Source organism: Halichoeres trimaculatus, unplaced genomic scaffold, assembly GCF_033239565.1.
Source record: "Halichoeres trimaculatus isolate MK-OKI-2021-1 unplaced genomic scaffold, fHalTri1.1 fHalTri1_scaffold_10, whole genome shotgun sequence".
Classification (NCBI taxonomy): Eukaryota; Metazoa; Chordata; class Actinopteri; order Labriformes; family Labridae; genus Halichoeres; species Halichoeres trimaculatus.
In genome coordinates, this window is record NW_027437187.1 from 11,915,233 (window position 1) to 11,929,900 (window position 14,668).

At 40.6% G+C, this 14,668-nt stretch overlaps 1 protein-coding gene across 1 annotated transcript in view; it reads left to right on the forward strand.

The window, feature by feature from the left end:
* Positions 1-14,668, forward strand: part of nlrc5 (NLR family, CARD domain containing 5) — a 35,157-nt gene continuing 20,489 nt past the window's right edge. The window contains exons 1-15 of the mRNA XM_074677589.1: positions 1-328; positions 2,266-2,355; positions 4,249-4,431; positions 4,546-4,700; positions 6,034-6,165; positions 6,648-6,963; positions 7,218-7,650; positions 8,123-8,276; positions 10,470-10,600; positions 12,368-12,599; positions 12,689-12,930; positions 13,889-13,972; positions 14,135-14,218; positions 14,340-14,423; positions 14,502-14,591. Of these exons, the coding sequence (XP_074533690.1) occupies positions 1-328; positions 2,266-2,355; positions 4,249-4,431; positions 4,546-4,700; positions 6,034-6,165; positions 6,648-6,963; positions 7,218-7,650; positions 8,123-8,276; positions 10,470-10,600; positions 12,368-12,599; positions 12,689-12,930; positions 13,889-13,972; positions 14,135-14,218; positions 14,340-14,423; positions 14,502-14,591 (2,738 nt within the window). The remainder of the gene's footprint in view (positions 329-2,265; positions 2,356-4,248; positions 4,432-4,545; positions 4,701-6,033; positions 6,166-6,647; positions 6,964-7,217; positions 7,651-8,122; positions 8,277-10,469; positions 10,601-12,367; positions 12,600-12,688; positions 12,931-13,888; positions 13,973-14,134; positions 14,219-14,339; positions 14,424-14,501; positions 14,592-14,668) is intronic.

The following is a 14,668-nucleotide window of genomic DNA, read 5'->3' on the forward strand; positions in this document are numbered from 1 at the left end:
ATGTATGAGGAGGCTGGCCCTGAAGAGGATGATGTGTACAACATCTTAGCCCAGGAATCTTCAGAGCTTCTCCACATCCTGAGAGGCCAGTCACCTGATGTTATAATGCAGTTAACCAAAGCAGTGTCCGCTGAAGCAGGATTGAACATCGATCAGGTGGTGTCCTCCGCATCTGCACTGACAGAACACATCAAGGCCATGTTGGAGTACTTCAGGTCGGCTTCTGCTGCAGATTGCCGCAATTTTTTGCAGAGCATGTGTTTGCTGTGTGAAAACATCCCCATGCATCTGGAGTCCAGGCTCATGTCAGTGGCTGGCTGTCCAAATGGTGAGTAGAAAATAGTACTATTGCAGTTTTTCTGGATTTTTTACAGACTTTTTCTGAAAGCATACCTCATACTCTCAGAACTCTGCCCAAAAATGAAAAAAAACCCACACAATTTTCTTGCAAGATGATACTTAACATTCAAGCAATTTTATTTTTTTCTCAAAATGGTATTTTGTTCTCAATGACACATGCAAACCACCCTATAAATATACATTTACAAGAGCCAGTTGAACTCAGCTGTGCTCAGCTTAAAACACTATGATAAATGGAAAACACTACTTCTTCCCCATTTATCATAACGGCTTTGGCCTTTTTTTGTTCAGTGTTACACCTACTACAGACAGTACATACATAAGTGTGTTGTAAATTCATTCATTCATTCATTTTCTGAGCCGCTTATCCTGTTCAGGGTCGCGGGTGGCTGGAGCCTATCCCAGCTGTCATTGGGTGACAGGCGGGGTACACCCTGAACTGGTCGCCAGTCAATTGCAGGGCGTGTTGTAAATTATTTTAGTATATTTTTTTAACTCAGAAAACACAAAACCCTGTAATAAATATATTTTATTTTTTCCCCCCCAAAAATTAAGCGCACATTGTACATCCCAGCTACCACAAAGTTGCACATACAGTGGTCTACAGTGGTGTACCTGCTCAAATTTGTCTGTTTGCTTTGCCCAGCCTCCCTCACTGTTAGACCATGGTTGACCACATGGTCAACCTAAGTGTCTCAGATCTCATCAGAGATTACTGTCCTTGGCTCTCCTCATCCTTGTCCTTGTCCTTCTGTCCTCCTCTTCTTACTCTCACTCTTTTGGCTCTGCCTCAGTTTCCAGTGTTGGCATCCATTGCTACAGAACAGAATAGCTCACCTGTTGCCCTTTTATGCTTAACCCTGATCGCTAATTGTAAAAATGTGTGAGAGGTGTTTGCCCATTTGATGACCCAGTGTTCATATTCAGGCAATTAACTTTAGAATTTTGAATGACAGTGTGTGTTCCTTGTGAAAACAGGAGATTTCCTTCATGGAATTGCTGCCAAATGCAGAGAATTCCATGAAGTATTTTGAAATAAGTGTGTTTCAGAACTGCAGTTTGATTGTAAAGCAAGAATTGTGCTTGTAGTTTAACAGAATTGATTCATGGGGTTGATGCATTGGTTACATGTTGTGGTCATTGTGTTTCAAGTACCAGTTTTTGTGTGTAAACCGTTCAGAAAAACTGTAATGGTGGCACAAAATGGTGATACAAATATTCATAGTGTACAGTTTTTTCTGTGATTAACTACCAAATACCCTAAAACTAAATAAAGTACAGTGGTCAGATGGCTCCCATGCTTTGCAACAATGTAAAGACAAAAGCATACATACAATTAGGCATTAAAGAAAATTATATAAACCATGAATTTTTAAACAAATACTCAAGTTCAGCAGAAAAGAGCCAACACATGCAATGAGCAAAAAAAATTATTAAGGTATGATTAGGTGCTTCACTTGTGCTTTTGCATGTTGAGCAGACCCAAAGAGGCTCTCAACAGAGTAAGTTCATAACAAGTCTAATTTATGGTGGAAGTTGTGTCTTAAATTTAAGTGTTGTTGTTACATTCAGCTAGCTGCTTTAGTCTAGTGCCTCAAAGCACATACAGCATTACCAAACTGAAATGAAAACTGAAATGTAACAGATGCTATGAAAACAAGTCACTGATTCCCTGATCAGCTTGTGTTCAGTTTAGTTCTGATTTGGTTTCTCTTTCGCTGTGGGAATCCCCGTACTCTTCAGCTGATTTAGAAAGTAAAAAGGGACAACTATAGATAGAAAACAGTGCATGCAGCATTCTTGCAATACAAGACAGCATTTGTCCTTTTAAAGACTAGCATTAAACTTTTGTTTGTTTGTTTGTTTGTTTGTTTGTTTTACTGTTCCCTCTTTTTCATACATTAGATGGTGGTGATAGTTCCAGGCCCAGTGACACAGATGTGAAGTCATCATCGCCTCCATCAGAACAGCTGCTCATTAAACGTCCTCGGATTGGTAAAACATACACACACACACAACCTTGCAACTTGAAGGGTTAAGCCTGAATGTAGTGCAGCTACATTAACAAGCACCGATGAACCAGGTCACTTCCTGGTTAAAATTTATGGCATTCACAAACCTGTCATGCAGCTCTATCAATCTCTCTCATTTTACCTAGTAATTTTGCTTGTGTCTACCTCATTGAGGTACTACAGACAGAAAAGAGGGCATTACCCTGCTCATATCACAAAAATATATTGGCTGCTAATATAAAGACACAACCATGAAACTTTCAATGAGGTTGTCCCGTTAATAAAACCCCAGGGGATGTTGTCATTCCTGACTGGTGTTTTACCGTGAAAGTAAAGCAGGCATCTCAGCCATGTTAGTCTTTTATGACTGGGTATCAGATCACAGGATGAACGCAACTCTCTCAAGTTTACTACTGAGCCAAAACAAGCTTGCCTATAGCACAAGAACCCACAGCCTGGGCATTTTTACTGTTGTAAGCACTCAATGAAGCATTTTTTGGCTGTGTGCTTTTTTGGATTTAATGTGTCATTTCATTTTATGTTCATGAAAACCTCATCACTTCTGTTTTTTATGCTCTGGTTCCTACTTGAAGTTGTGTTTTATTGCATATGATGAGTGCTGTAATAAAATCATATAACCCGGGGTTTCCCATACAGTAACAGAGCATTTATGAGAAGAATAGTGATTTATTAATAGAAAAAAGTGAACTTATGTAAATGAAAAGCCCTAGCTCATCATGTCACCTAGCAGTGGACCTCAACAGCTCTTTTTATTATGTTCTCTCCACTTCTCTTGCATATTAGAGGAAACTTTGATATAATACTACTTAACTCTGACTTACCAACTCTGACACCATACAGCTCTTATATGAAACTGATCAAATCCTTTTTAATACATTGACACCCATTACTTGTTGTGCTTGAGCTTAATGTACAACAGTCTAAGCTTGTTTCATTATCATCAGACAACACTGATACACAGGCAGTAATGCTGTGCTTTGCTGTTAAGTTTGTGGTACATTTAGGCCCCGTTTACATGACGCCGAAAACGGTCGATTCCGCAAACATTTCGTTGCGTTTCGGCCTTCCGTTTAGATGAGATGACGTTGCGTTTTCAGTGAAAACGCAACCTTTTGAAAACGCTTCCCAGAGTGGAAAGATCTGAATCCACTCCTCCATCCAGCTTCGTGTAAACACAGAGCGGAGCGTCTCAGGGTGAAACGCTGACGTCACCGCATGCGCACTCACAGTTTCAGGTGAAGGCTCCGGGCTCAGCCACATTTCCAGTTGAGCCATTCCGGTCCAGTAGGTGGCGGTAATACGCGTTATGGTTGGATTGCCGACCGTCTCACACATCAAAACGGCAGAAAAAGAAAGAACAGAAGAAGTGACTTGTACTCCTGGAGTCGTTTGAACGCGGATCGTTTTCACGCTGTCCTCATGTAAACGCGGGTGGCTTTTGAAAACGCAAAGGAAGAATCGTTGCGGGGGTCTCCGTGTAAACGGGGCCTTAATCCACCCCCACCCATCTCCCCCACCCAGGGAAGTTCTCACCTCTACCTGAACAATGAACTGGCACAGCCTCAACCATTCTCACCCCTCCCCCTTTAACTGTGACGAATGCCCCACCTCAAACATGTCAAATTGTGCAATTAAAAAGCCTCTTAAGTCAAGTTTATCAAAACAGTAAATCTCATTGAAAAAAAAGTTGGCAGAGTTATGATTTATGAGGCACAGTCATGAGAACAGACTTAGTATGCAGTTGTGGTAATTTACTAAAGAAGTAGAGTATCCTTTTACTTTAGGGCAAGGTAAAGGTCATGTTTGGAAAATGCTGCCCTGTGTCTTACAGGGATAACACGTTTTCTTTCCACAGATTACTGGGAGCAGTATATCGCTGCTGTGATGAGTTTACTACGGAAAAGGTGGGAAAGACACAAGCCCCATATGAAGGAGGTTCATCTGGACAGTGTGTGGGTATGCCCAAGAATGGCCAACAGAAGCAAAGACAGACCTGATCAAACTCCTGGATCAACAGACAGAGGGAGCAGAACACCAGGTGGGGGTGAACTCTTCCTGTTCGTATGATTAATAAGTAAACTCCTCCCATTCAGGTATAACTACACTTTTTTTCTGCTGTGCACAAACTCACCATTTTATGCACCAAACTCAGAGCCTGATGGGGACTATGGGTCTGTGGAGGGCAGAGTGACACTTGAGACCTTCCTCCATGGGTGTGCGGGGAAGGTGACAGTTCTTCTTGGCCAGGCTGGATCAGGAAAAACTCTGTTGATGTCCCGTTTGGGACAGCAGTGGGCAAATGGACTTGTAAGTTTACATGTCTAATGAATGAATGAATTTGGCAGTCACTCCTGTAATTGAAACTGAAACTTAGCTTTGTGCTTTTCCCCAAAACACTTCAAGAAAATTTTGGAAAAAACAAGCCTCCAGTGCAGTGTCAATCATAGCAGTTCCGAAGTTAATAGTCATACATTTAGACAAGACAAATAAAATCATCAAACGCTTAGTTTTAAGACAAATTTGGAAAAAAAAATCTTTTAATTATACAGCTTATTGAAATCTCTTGCTTTCAAATGAATACCACTGAAATATTTTGCTTTCATGTTTTAATTCTATTCCTGTTTTTTTAACCCAAATGGCAAATTTCAAAAAAGGCAGAACAACAAATATCCTCCTCCACACTGCATCTAGGCCTCCAACAGTGTTGTCAGAGGTTGTGTTTGTGAGTCTTGTGTCTCTAGTGACCTGTCCTGCTATCCTACTGCTGGACTGAGGAGAGAAATTACTGAGGATGTGTAAATTCACATCTTATAACTTTACTCTTGGTATAAATCAAATGTTGTTTTTAAAACTTGTATTACTCAGCAGTTACTTTACAATGCAGCTGACAAAACACCGCTTCTGACATGTGCCAAGGTGTCCAATCCCTTACAGATGTTGATGTGTAAAGCCGCGTTTCCACCAAGCAGTTTGGGTCGGTTCGTCTCGGTACGGTGCGCTTTTAGCGGCATTTCCACTGACTCATCCCGGGACGGATCCCTAAAAACCGAGACGAGCCGTCCCACTTTTTTGGGACCCTTTCGTATGGGTGCCAGACTGAACTGATCCGCTCTCGGGAGGTGGAGCAACACACTGCAGACGGTTGATTGGTCAAAAGAATCGTCACTTACCCCGACAGCGGCTGCATTTCTCCTGGTGGAACACAGACTTCTCTGAAACGAAGCTTGATTGAACTTTGTAACAGAGAGTTACATGAAAATCACAGAGAGGACGAAATGCTGCATGTCTTCCATCCGTGCTCTTTGTTTACTGTGTCGCGTTTTCTTCTTTGTTGGATTTAATAGCGGGGTAAGCTGCTACGGCGTCGCGCTATTGTTTACCAGCTGTGGCATCCAGCTTATACGCCGCCCACCACGAGAGGGCACAGTTTGCTGTGGAAACGCAAACGGGATGAGACTTTACTGTCCCAAACCGCCCCAAACCGTACTGAACCGACCCGTACTGCTTGGTGGAAACGCAGCTTTAGACTCAGTGAAGTGTAATTTTTGTTTTCTACTTAGCTCATTCTCTCGTTCTGTCTTCCCCTGACTTTGTTTTCTCTATTTTAAAAACCCACTTTTCTTTCTCTCTGACCATCCAGGGCCCTATCCCTTCATCCTCGCTGTTCATCTTGCTGGAGTTCCGTCAGCTAAGCTTGCTGTCCCGCCCCCTCTCCCTGTCTGAGCTGCTATTCCGACAGTACCTCCCAACAAGAGGGGACGACGATGAAAAGGTAGACAGGACAGTGCTCTTGTTACCTAACCTTTTCAGCAGAACTTCACACAGCCCTGTGCTGAAATCAGACCGTTTTCAGGCTGATTAGCAGGTCGTAAAGGGCTGTGTTGTTCAAAAGGGTGCTGGTTTGCAAAGGTTTGGCTTTCGAAAAGAAGAACACATAAAGTTGTTGGTTCAACAAACAGTAAAAACAGCTATTTTTGCAATGCATTACTATATAAAATGTATGTATTAATCATTGTGCTTTCAAGGTATGAATTGTCCTGCCCCTGCTTGAAAAGACTTCATTAGTTACTGGGTAGTCAAAGGTTGTAGTTTAACACATTTATGTCTTTGACTCTGGTGTGTTACTTGTTAAAAACAACCAAGTTATCACTGTATTGATTAAGATAAAACAGGTGAGCTGTTGCGTTTTGTTTGCTGATTTTTGTTAATTTATTATGCTTCCATGTGATATATTTTTTTCTTTGCTTTGGGCAGCAAGCCATTTTGGACTATCTCCTCGCCAATCCAGAGCAAAGCTGTTGGGTTTTGGATGGCTATGACGAGTTTCACAGCAAACTTTGCAAACAAGAGAAGCAGAGAGAGCCGTTGGACCCCAAAACCCCTCTGCCTGTGCTCGACCTCATTTCAGGACTGTTGAATCATCAGCTTCTTCCAGGGTGCACCATAGTGATCACCTGCCGTGTGCGGGATGCTATGGATTTGGAGGGTATCGCAGATAAAGTGGGACTGCTGCAGGGCTGGGAGAATCAAGAGATCTTGGAGTATGTGCACAACTACTTTAGAGTACAAGGTAAAAATGCACGTTATATGTCAGCATTATGCTGATTTAGCTCTAACATATATGTTTCTTTTTCAAGTTAGCTGCTAGTCTCACAGTTACTTCATAATATTACAACATGCTAAAAAAACACATTTTAAGTGTTTCTTGGTTTGCAGTAAAGAGGCCATGTCCAATGCTGATGTCCTCATGAGAATTTTAAACTATCCAAGTGCATTATGGGAATTATTCTTTATGATATTTTTTCATTTCAAAATGTCACTCAGCACACGGAGGCTTTGGGGAACAGGCAGCAGATCTCCTCTTTTCCAGCCAACACCTACTTGCAATGTCATCTCTCCCTGGGCTCTGCAACATCTGCTGCATCTGTCTGGAGCACTTACTGCAGGTGGAGAGAACCTCAGGAGGGACTCAGACACTAGGAGGCAGAACAAGAGAGACACAGAAAACAGCCAGAGAAGAAAAGGTGAAAGGTCTTCACATTCAAGAAGGAGGAAGAGGATCAGGAGGGAGTCATGGGGCAAGTCTTCCTGAAGGAAGAGGAGGGAGTGCTGACACAATGATGGATGTGACAAATGGCAGAGCTCAGCTGCTTCTCACACAAGCTCAGATACCTTCCACCCTTACACAGGTCTACCTCACTGTACTTGGCGCATTTCTGAGCCGTGACCCTGATAAAGAGCAAAGAAGTGACACAAGGTGAAGACTAAGTAGATCACTACACATATTAACATCCTATTACCAAGTGAACATGCAGTTAGAATCTTAATACATACACTGAGAGGCTTAATTTGAAACTCTTTTTAACTTAAAAAAAACACTTGGCTAAGAGTGATGTTTCACACAAACTTAGGCAGATAACAGTCAGGGTATCTTTATGCGAGAAAAGTGCTATAAATTGGTTAACACCAGCAGAAAGTGCCGCCACCAGTAGCAGAAAACAGCTGCTGATAATAAGTACATTTTGTGTTCTCTTTCCTGTGTTGAGTAATTTACAATGAGAAGTCAACCAATGTCGAAGACATCTTCATTTTAATGTAAGGTTAAGGAAGCTTTCAGTTTTCACTTCTGGTCTTTAGTATTTAAGTGTATAAATGTAAGTAGTATTGTTACCAGTTAAAGAATAATACAATTGAACTTTCTAAATGTGTTTTTGTTTCTCTTTGTGTAGTGTTATTTGCACACTGAGTCAGTATCAGTCTGAGCTGTGTGAGCTGAGCCACCTAGCCTGGAAAGGTTTAGAGGAAAGCAAGATCCTGTTCATGGAAGAAGAAATCCCCCAGAATGTTCTAGAGTTCTGCATCAAAACAGGGCTCTTCTCACAGGTCAGTGATGGCTGCACAGTGTGTGTGAGTGCTCTCACAAGGTCTAGTTGGGTTCAAGACTTTCCCTAAACCAAGAGTGCAGTATAAGTTTTGGGTGTCAGTAGGGAGTGTGTGTGTATGTGTGGGCGTGTGCACCTCTGATTTTATTGACCCTTTTGGAGGAGCTGAAGAACAGGAGCAGCTGCCAACATGCTTTCTTTGAACCACAAGTATGTAAGATGAACAGAAGGTAACATGCTTGTCATTGAAGATTGAATTAACATAACTCTTGAGAAAATTTAATCCGTTGAGAAAAAAAAAAACTGATGAAGTTTTCACTGCCAAACAAACATCCCCTTAAGTTGAACATAAGCACTCATCATGTGCGTGAATATAGGCAGTACAGAGAAAAATGCAGCTGAAAGAGGCTAAGCAAGTTCGGATGTCTTATTTTAATCAGTTTTGTCTCATTAATCTTAATATAAGCAACATTTACCCGACAATCCTAGAGTTATTACGAAATATTGAAAGACAAAAATGACACCTGAATTTTGCGTAAAGAGTAAAAAAAAAATCTGCCAATGTAGCAAGAAGAATGTATGTAGTGTCTCGTTTCAGGACACAATCTTTATTTCAAGAAACCTCAACTTAAAGTTTTTCCCCCATTGTTTTTTTTTTTTGACACATTATGTCACCATCCGTAACAGCAAAATGATAAACACACTCGATCTTTTTCAACAGAGCTTTTATTTTATCCAATAGAGATATTATATTTTCTTTTGGTGTGTCCCATATTGCTTTCAACTGAGTTTATGATCAATCCTAAATTTAAGAACTTTTTTTACAAATACAATTCAAATTCAACCCTAGTTAGGTTAAGGCATGGTTCAGAGTAACACTGTCACCACAATAAATGATTAATTATTCACATTTTACCATTATTTTGTTGCTTTATGCTCAGTTTTAAATTCGATTTTATTGAAGTATGAAAAACTTGGGCCCCAATGCAGATTCTTGTGGCACACTTCAACTCTCCTGGAGTGCAATTAAAGACTATTATTGAACATGTTGTAACTTATCTTTGAGATGACTTTCACTCATTCATGAAATGAGTCATCATTTTTCGAGGAGAAAAAACAAAAAACAGGTTAAACAAGCAACAACAAAGACACAGAGTAATAAATAAAGTCACAAATTTGGGCATTTGTAGAAAGCTCAGCTGCTTTTTTTAACCCCTGTAGTTTCCCTCTTCTGGCCACGAGTAAAAATGCAAATATAAAGCACTTCCTTCTTAGGCTGTACTATGTAGACCCATAAGCTCTTGTTACAGTCTGAACACAGCCTTTAATGTGGGTGAAGACACACACTGATTGGTTGAGGTATAAACCACTGAAACCCAACATATTAGAGGGTAGCATTATTGATATTTGCAACATGTGGCTGCTCTGGAAATTGCTGGTGTACACTCCAGCAATCCCTTTGTTAAGAAAATTCATAGGGAAGTTAACAGTTTTAGCGGTGATAAACTTTTGACCAGCTTGGTTCAAACACATAGTTGTGGATTAACTGTAACAACTACAGTGATTATATATTAGTTTGTAGTGATATTGTGTTTTTACTTCTGTAGGATGACACTCTTATATCATGACTTGGAACATTCTATCATTGAAATTCAGATAAAGATTAAAAAAAAAGAAAAAGTCTGTCAGTCTGGAGCAGTCTTGCATGCTGTGTCTTTGGGACAAACGTTATCTTTCTAAAGGATGCTCAACATGTAAGCTACAGGATCTCCAAATTTAAGGGTTGCCCCTTGCTTTACTTTTCAGCCTAACCTTAAAGTGATACTCCGGGATGGAACAAGTTGGGTCCTATCACAAGGTTTAGGGCAGAAATTACCCCTACAGCAGTGTTTTTGTGCAGCAGAAGCCCAGGGCGCTCGCACCAAAGACCCCCTCCCTGCTCCTCTGCCGGTTTCCTATGCACTCAGACGGGGCCATATTTTACTAGACCAAAAACACAAATAAACAGACTCCCACCGAAAAAATCTGATATCGGTCTGCATTCACGCTTTATTTGGAGAATTATCAGCGGGTTGCTTTCACACAAAAACACCGCTTAATAAGGTTCCAGTATCACAGAAGTATCACTTTAAGCTGAGAATAGTATGTTGGTCGGTATCTTTTCTTCAGATGTTTGTCCATATCTTTGTATCAGGTGGAGGTCAGATGTGAGGATGGGACGACCGTCAACTCCTACTTCTTCATTCACCTGACTTTGCAGGAGTTTTTGGGGGCGATAAGACTCATGACCAGTCAGGATGTTAGTGACGCGCAGCTCAAGAAGAGGTAAGGAGCTGAGCTCTGAAGTGTAACTTGAAAAGGAACATGGATATGTTTTATCAGATCGATCCCTTTAATGAGCTGAAGATTAGCTGTCCTTTCAGAAAACAGGAACTGTGGGCGTCTTCAACAAAATCAGAGCATTTTAATCCTTCCTTGCATCGTATTATTCAACCTATACAGAGCTAATAGTTAAGTTGACCTCATACAGCACTACAGCATAGCTACAGAACATGTCCTTTAAAATGTCTTTGAAGGAATCAAGTAATTATCAGCTCAGCCACCTACTGGAAATAGATGTATATTAAGAGTACAGGATGCCTCAGCTGACCTAATTTCCTGACTACCCACACAGAGCTTTGCTCAACCTTGTTAGCACGAAACCCCATCTGTTCACATCTGATATACAGTTCTCACCTTTATGCTGTGTAATCCTTGCATGGAACAAAGTTTCCAAGAGACAGGAAGTGCTGTGTGAGCACTGCTTCCAAAATAAAGTCTTATACCTTGGCTGAACTTTGAAAACATCTTATCAGTAAGAGTCCTGCTTTGTTAGCTGGAATAGTACAGATGAGAAGAAGCACTTGGAGTATCAAGGGTAAAAGTTGACTCGGGGTATAACAGTTTTCTCTTTACTCCTTTACTACCAGACCTGTTGCAGTAATACACGAGCAGCATTTTTAACCATTTTAGCCCATCAAAAGTGTGAGTCTGATGTTTTGAAGTCTTTAATTTAATGTTGATTTATTAAAACAGAGCGTAAAAACCAAAACTCCAATGTTTGCTTTTTATTTTCTGTTGATGCCCTTGTCACTCAGGTCAACTCAGTAATTCAGTTGAATAAAACAATATATTTTAGAGTGATTATTTAGAAGTAACTGTTGATGTATTTTGAAGAGATCTCATATCGGAAATGTTCCTCTCTACACCAGGAATAATCTTGTCGTAGAAGCAAGATGAGCAGTTAAAAGTAACCAAGCTATGTGACATTCCTGACCTTTCTCCTTACAAGGAGGACAGAAAACGCTGATGCAGGCCCAAAGCAGACAGTCCAATCACCGTAGTGGAGCCTCAATAGTTCAGGAAGGGGTTGCAGGGCTCTTGACAGTGATGCATTACGCAGCAGATGTGAAAAGCATCAGGGGCCATGGTCCTACATTTAAAGCCTCGCTCAGTATGGTCATATCACAAATGACTCAAATTCCTATTTTTGTATTTTGTCAGTCTGCGTTGTCTTGTTCTTGTGAATCTGATGAGTTGCTTCCATCATTGAGGTGCAGAATAAAATAAAAGCCATTGTGAAAAGGATCCTTATCAGGTATTTTAAAGTATGATGTCTTTACCAATCAAGCTGTCCAAATATGACAAATAAAGTCCTGAACTGTAGATGTACGGCAGCGTAAGTGCCAAACCATGATCAGTTTGCTGGTGACTGTGATGTTTGACTGTAGCTTGTGATGTCTGTTGTCTATTATTTGAACATCAGTCTGTGTGTATGTACATTTTCTCAGGCAGTCAAAAGCAGTTTCAAAAGTTCCCTTTTAACCAGCCCTGTGTTCTAAGGCTGGACATGGAGTCAACTTAGAATGTTCAACCTAGCATTCAAGCAGAGATACCTGGTTTATTTTGTTTCTTATTTCCACAGTGAGTTATCCCTCTTATCAAAAACTGTCCCCAGGAAACTTAAACTCTGTAAGTGTGTACCTCACACAAATCCAAATTAAATATATATTTTTCTGTCTGTTTCTTCTTTTTCTCTTCGCTTCTCCTAAGATTCAGCCTCAAAACTCGCTGGACAACCAAAGTCGACCAAAGGACAGTCTTCACAGACTCACTGCATTTGTTTGTATGCGGACTGGCTTCTAAACAGTGCACTAAGGCCTTGGTTCAAATAGTCAAGACCTCTAGTGGATCAGGAGTTCTGAACTGGGTCAAAAAACGTCAAGCTCTTGTTCTCAAACTGCTGAAGAGCCTGTGTCACAGCAACACCTTGACAGGTCCAAAGGTAGAATCACGAGGAGTGAATCCAGATCAGTTTTAACCTTTTATTCCTTATTTCTTTTGCACATATTCAGCCCTCTCATGTCTTTCCAGGTTTTGGAGCTTTGTCATTGTGTACAAGAAACCCAAGATCACCAGCTGGCTAAGGAAGTTTTGGAAGTGAGACCCATCTTGGAGCTCCGCAACATCCGACTATTGCCTAACGATATTGATGCTCTGGCTTTTGTCGTAAACTCAGTGGGTGAAACTGAAATTGGACTAGACTTTGGCGCATGCTCAATGGACTTGGAGTGTTTAGACACCCTTACAAGGTGTCAGAACATCCACTACCTCTGGTAGGTCCATATAAGAAGGAACAGAAAGAAAGCCACACATACACATTTGCTAACTAGTCTGGCCCCGGAATAGAATCTTATATTGTTTCATTAGATAATGGCATCTAAGGCTGAGAACTGTTTTCATTTCTGTGTGGTTTTGGGCAGCTAAGAGGTGATTATTGAGCACATTGTACTGGAAAGGCTGTTGGTGTGCTTCAGCTTAATCTAAAAAAAAAAAAATGTGATAAGAGTCTGAGTGTTTGCAACAGCAGGGAATGTGGAGGAAAAAAAAAGCTGCAGCCTGGCTGGCATTCCCAGGATGTTTGTCCACCTGTCACACATACTGTAGAGTGGCGTGAACCCAAGGCTCCTTTTGGTCTGATAAGCCTCTCTGTCACAACAATGCGTACAGTTGAAGTGACTCTACCAAGAAAATTACCGTAATTTCAAGGTTTTTTCCAATTTTTAGATCTAACCATCACAAGCACTGGCCTGCATTATGCATCAGTATTACACACAGCCTGCAGTTTTATTTAGGTTACTGCACTGCAAAATGTCAAAGCTGAGCGAGTGATGTTATCTTATATGTGGAAAAAATGTCTTAAAAGACTTCATCTAAGCTGGATTCACTTGGTAAGTACAGAGGGTCGTATTTCAATGTATTACAAGTCAATAAGGAAGACCCAATGGCCGTAATAAGTAACAAAACATACTGAAAAGAAGACAATAATCCTTAATTAGTGCTGAGTTTGGTAGTGATAAGATGAGTCACTGTGATTGCAACCACTCTGAGATAACTTTTCATTGAATTGGCTTGTTGCTTTATAAAAAGTAGCATCTATTTTTCTGCCAGGTGTGACAATGTGACATATAAAGGCGGGGCTCTTTTCATTAAACTTTGTCATTTAGAAATTTATGTCTTGTGAATTTTGCAAGTCTGTTTTTTCTTTTTAACATTTACTTTGTGTGCCTTCAGTTTTCGCAGCCGCAAGTACGGTGACATGTTTGCTCAGAAGTTGTCCACCATTCTGTCAAAATTCACATCTCTACGAAAACTGGAGTAAGATATTTTTTTCTCCCAAACTCTTCAAACTGTTTTTCTATCCAAAGCTTGTCTTTGAATATCTCTTCCTCTCACAAGGCGGAGGTGTTGTTGAAATATTTTCTGCCTTATAGAACTTGCCACGTCAGTGAGTCATGGATTTGGTCCATATCTTTATAGGTTTTGTGGTGCCTGCCTTACTGCAACTGGAGCAGCTAGTTTGGCCTCTGGGCTACAGAACTGTCCTCACATCACTAAAGTCAAGTAGGTTTGACATGCTTTGTTTAATTTGGTGGAGGTCATATGTTTGAGTTTGTGACACTTAATGTCTTTTTTATAGTGAAACATTTTTAAAATCATTCCTGAAACTGTTTTTGTGTTGCAGCCTGAGTGACAACAATCTGAAAGATGAAGGAATTGAACTCATGACTGATGTTCTTGTCAAGCTACCAAAACTGGTCTCAATAATGTGAGTACCCACTTTTAAAATCCAAATTCAGAAGTCCGCAGATTGTCTTTGAGTGTTCTGTTCTCGTTTCATTTGCAGGTTTGGCCGAAACAACTGGACTCAGAAAGGAGTGGAGTATCTTATCAGGAAAATGTCTTCGTATGGGAACATCCAGCACATCCATGCAAAGTATGACGCCACACAATCACATTCGTATAACGTACAACTGAGTTACATTATTTATTATCATATCATGGTTAAAATGC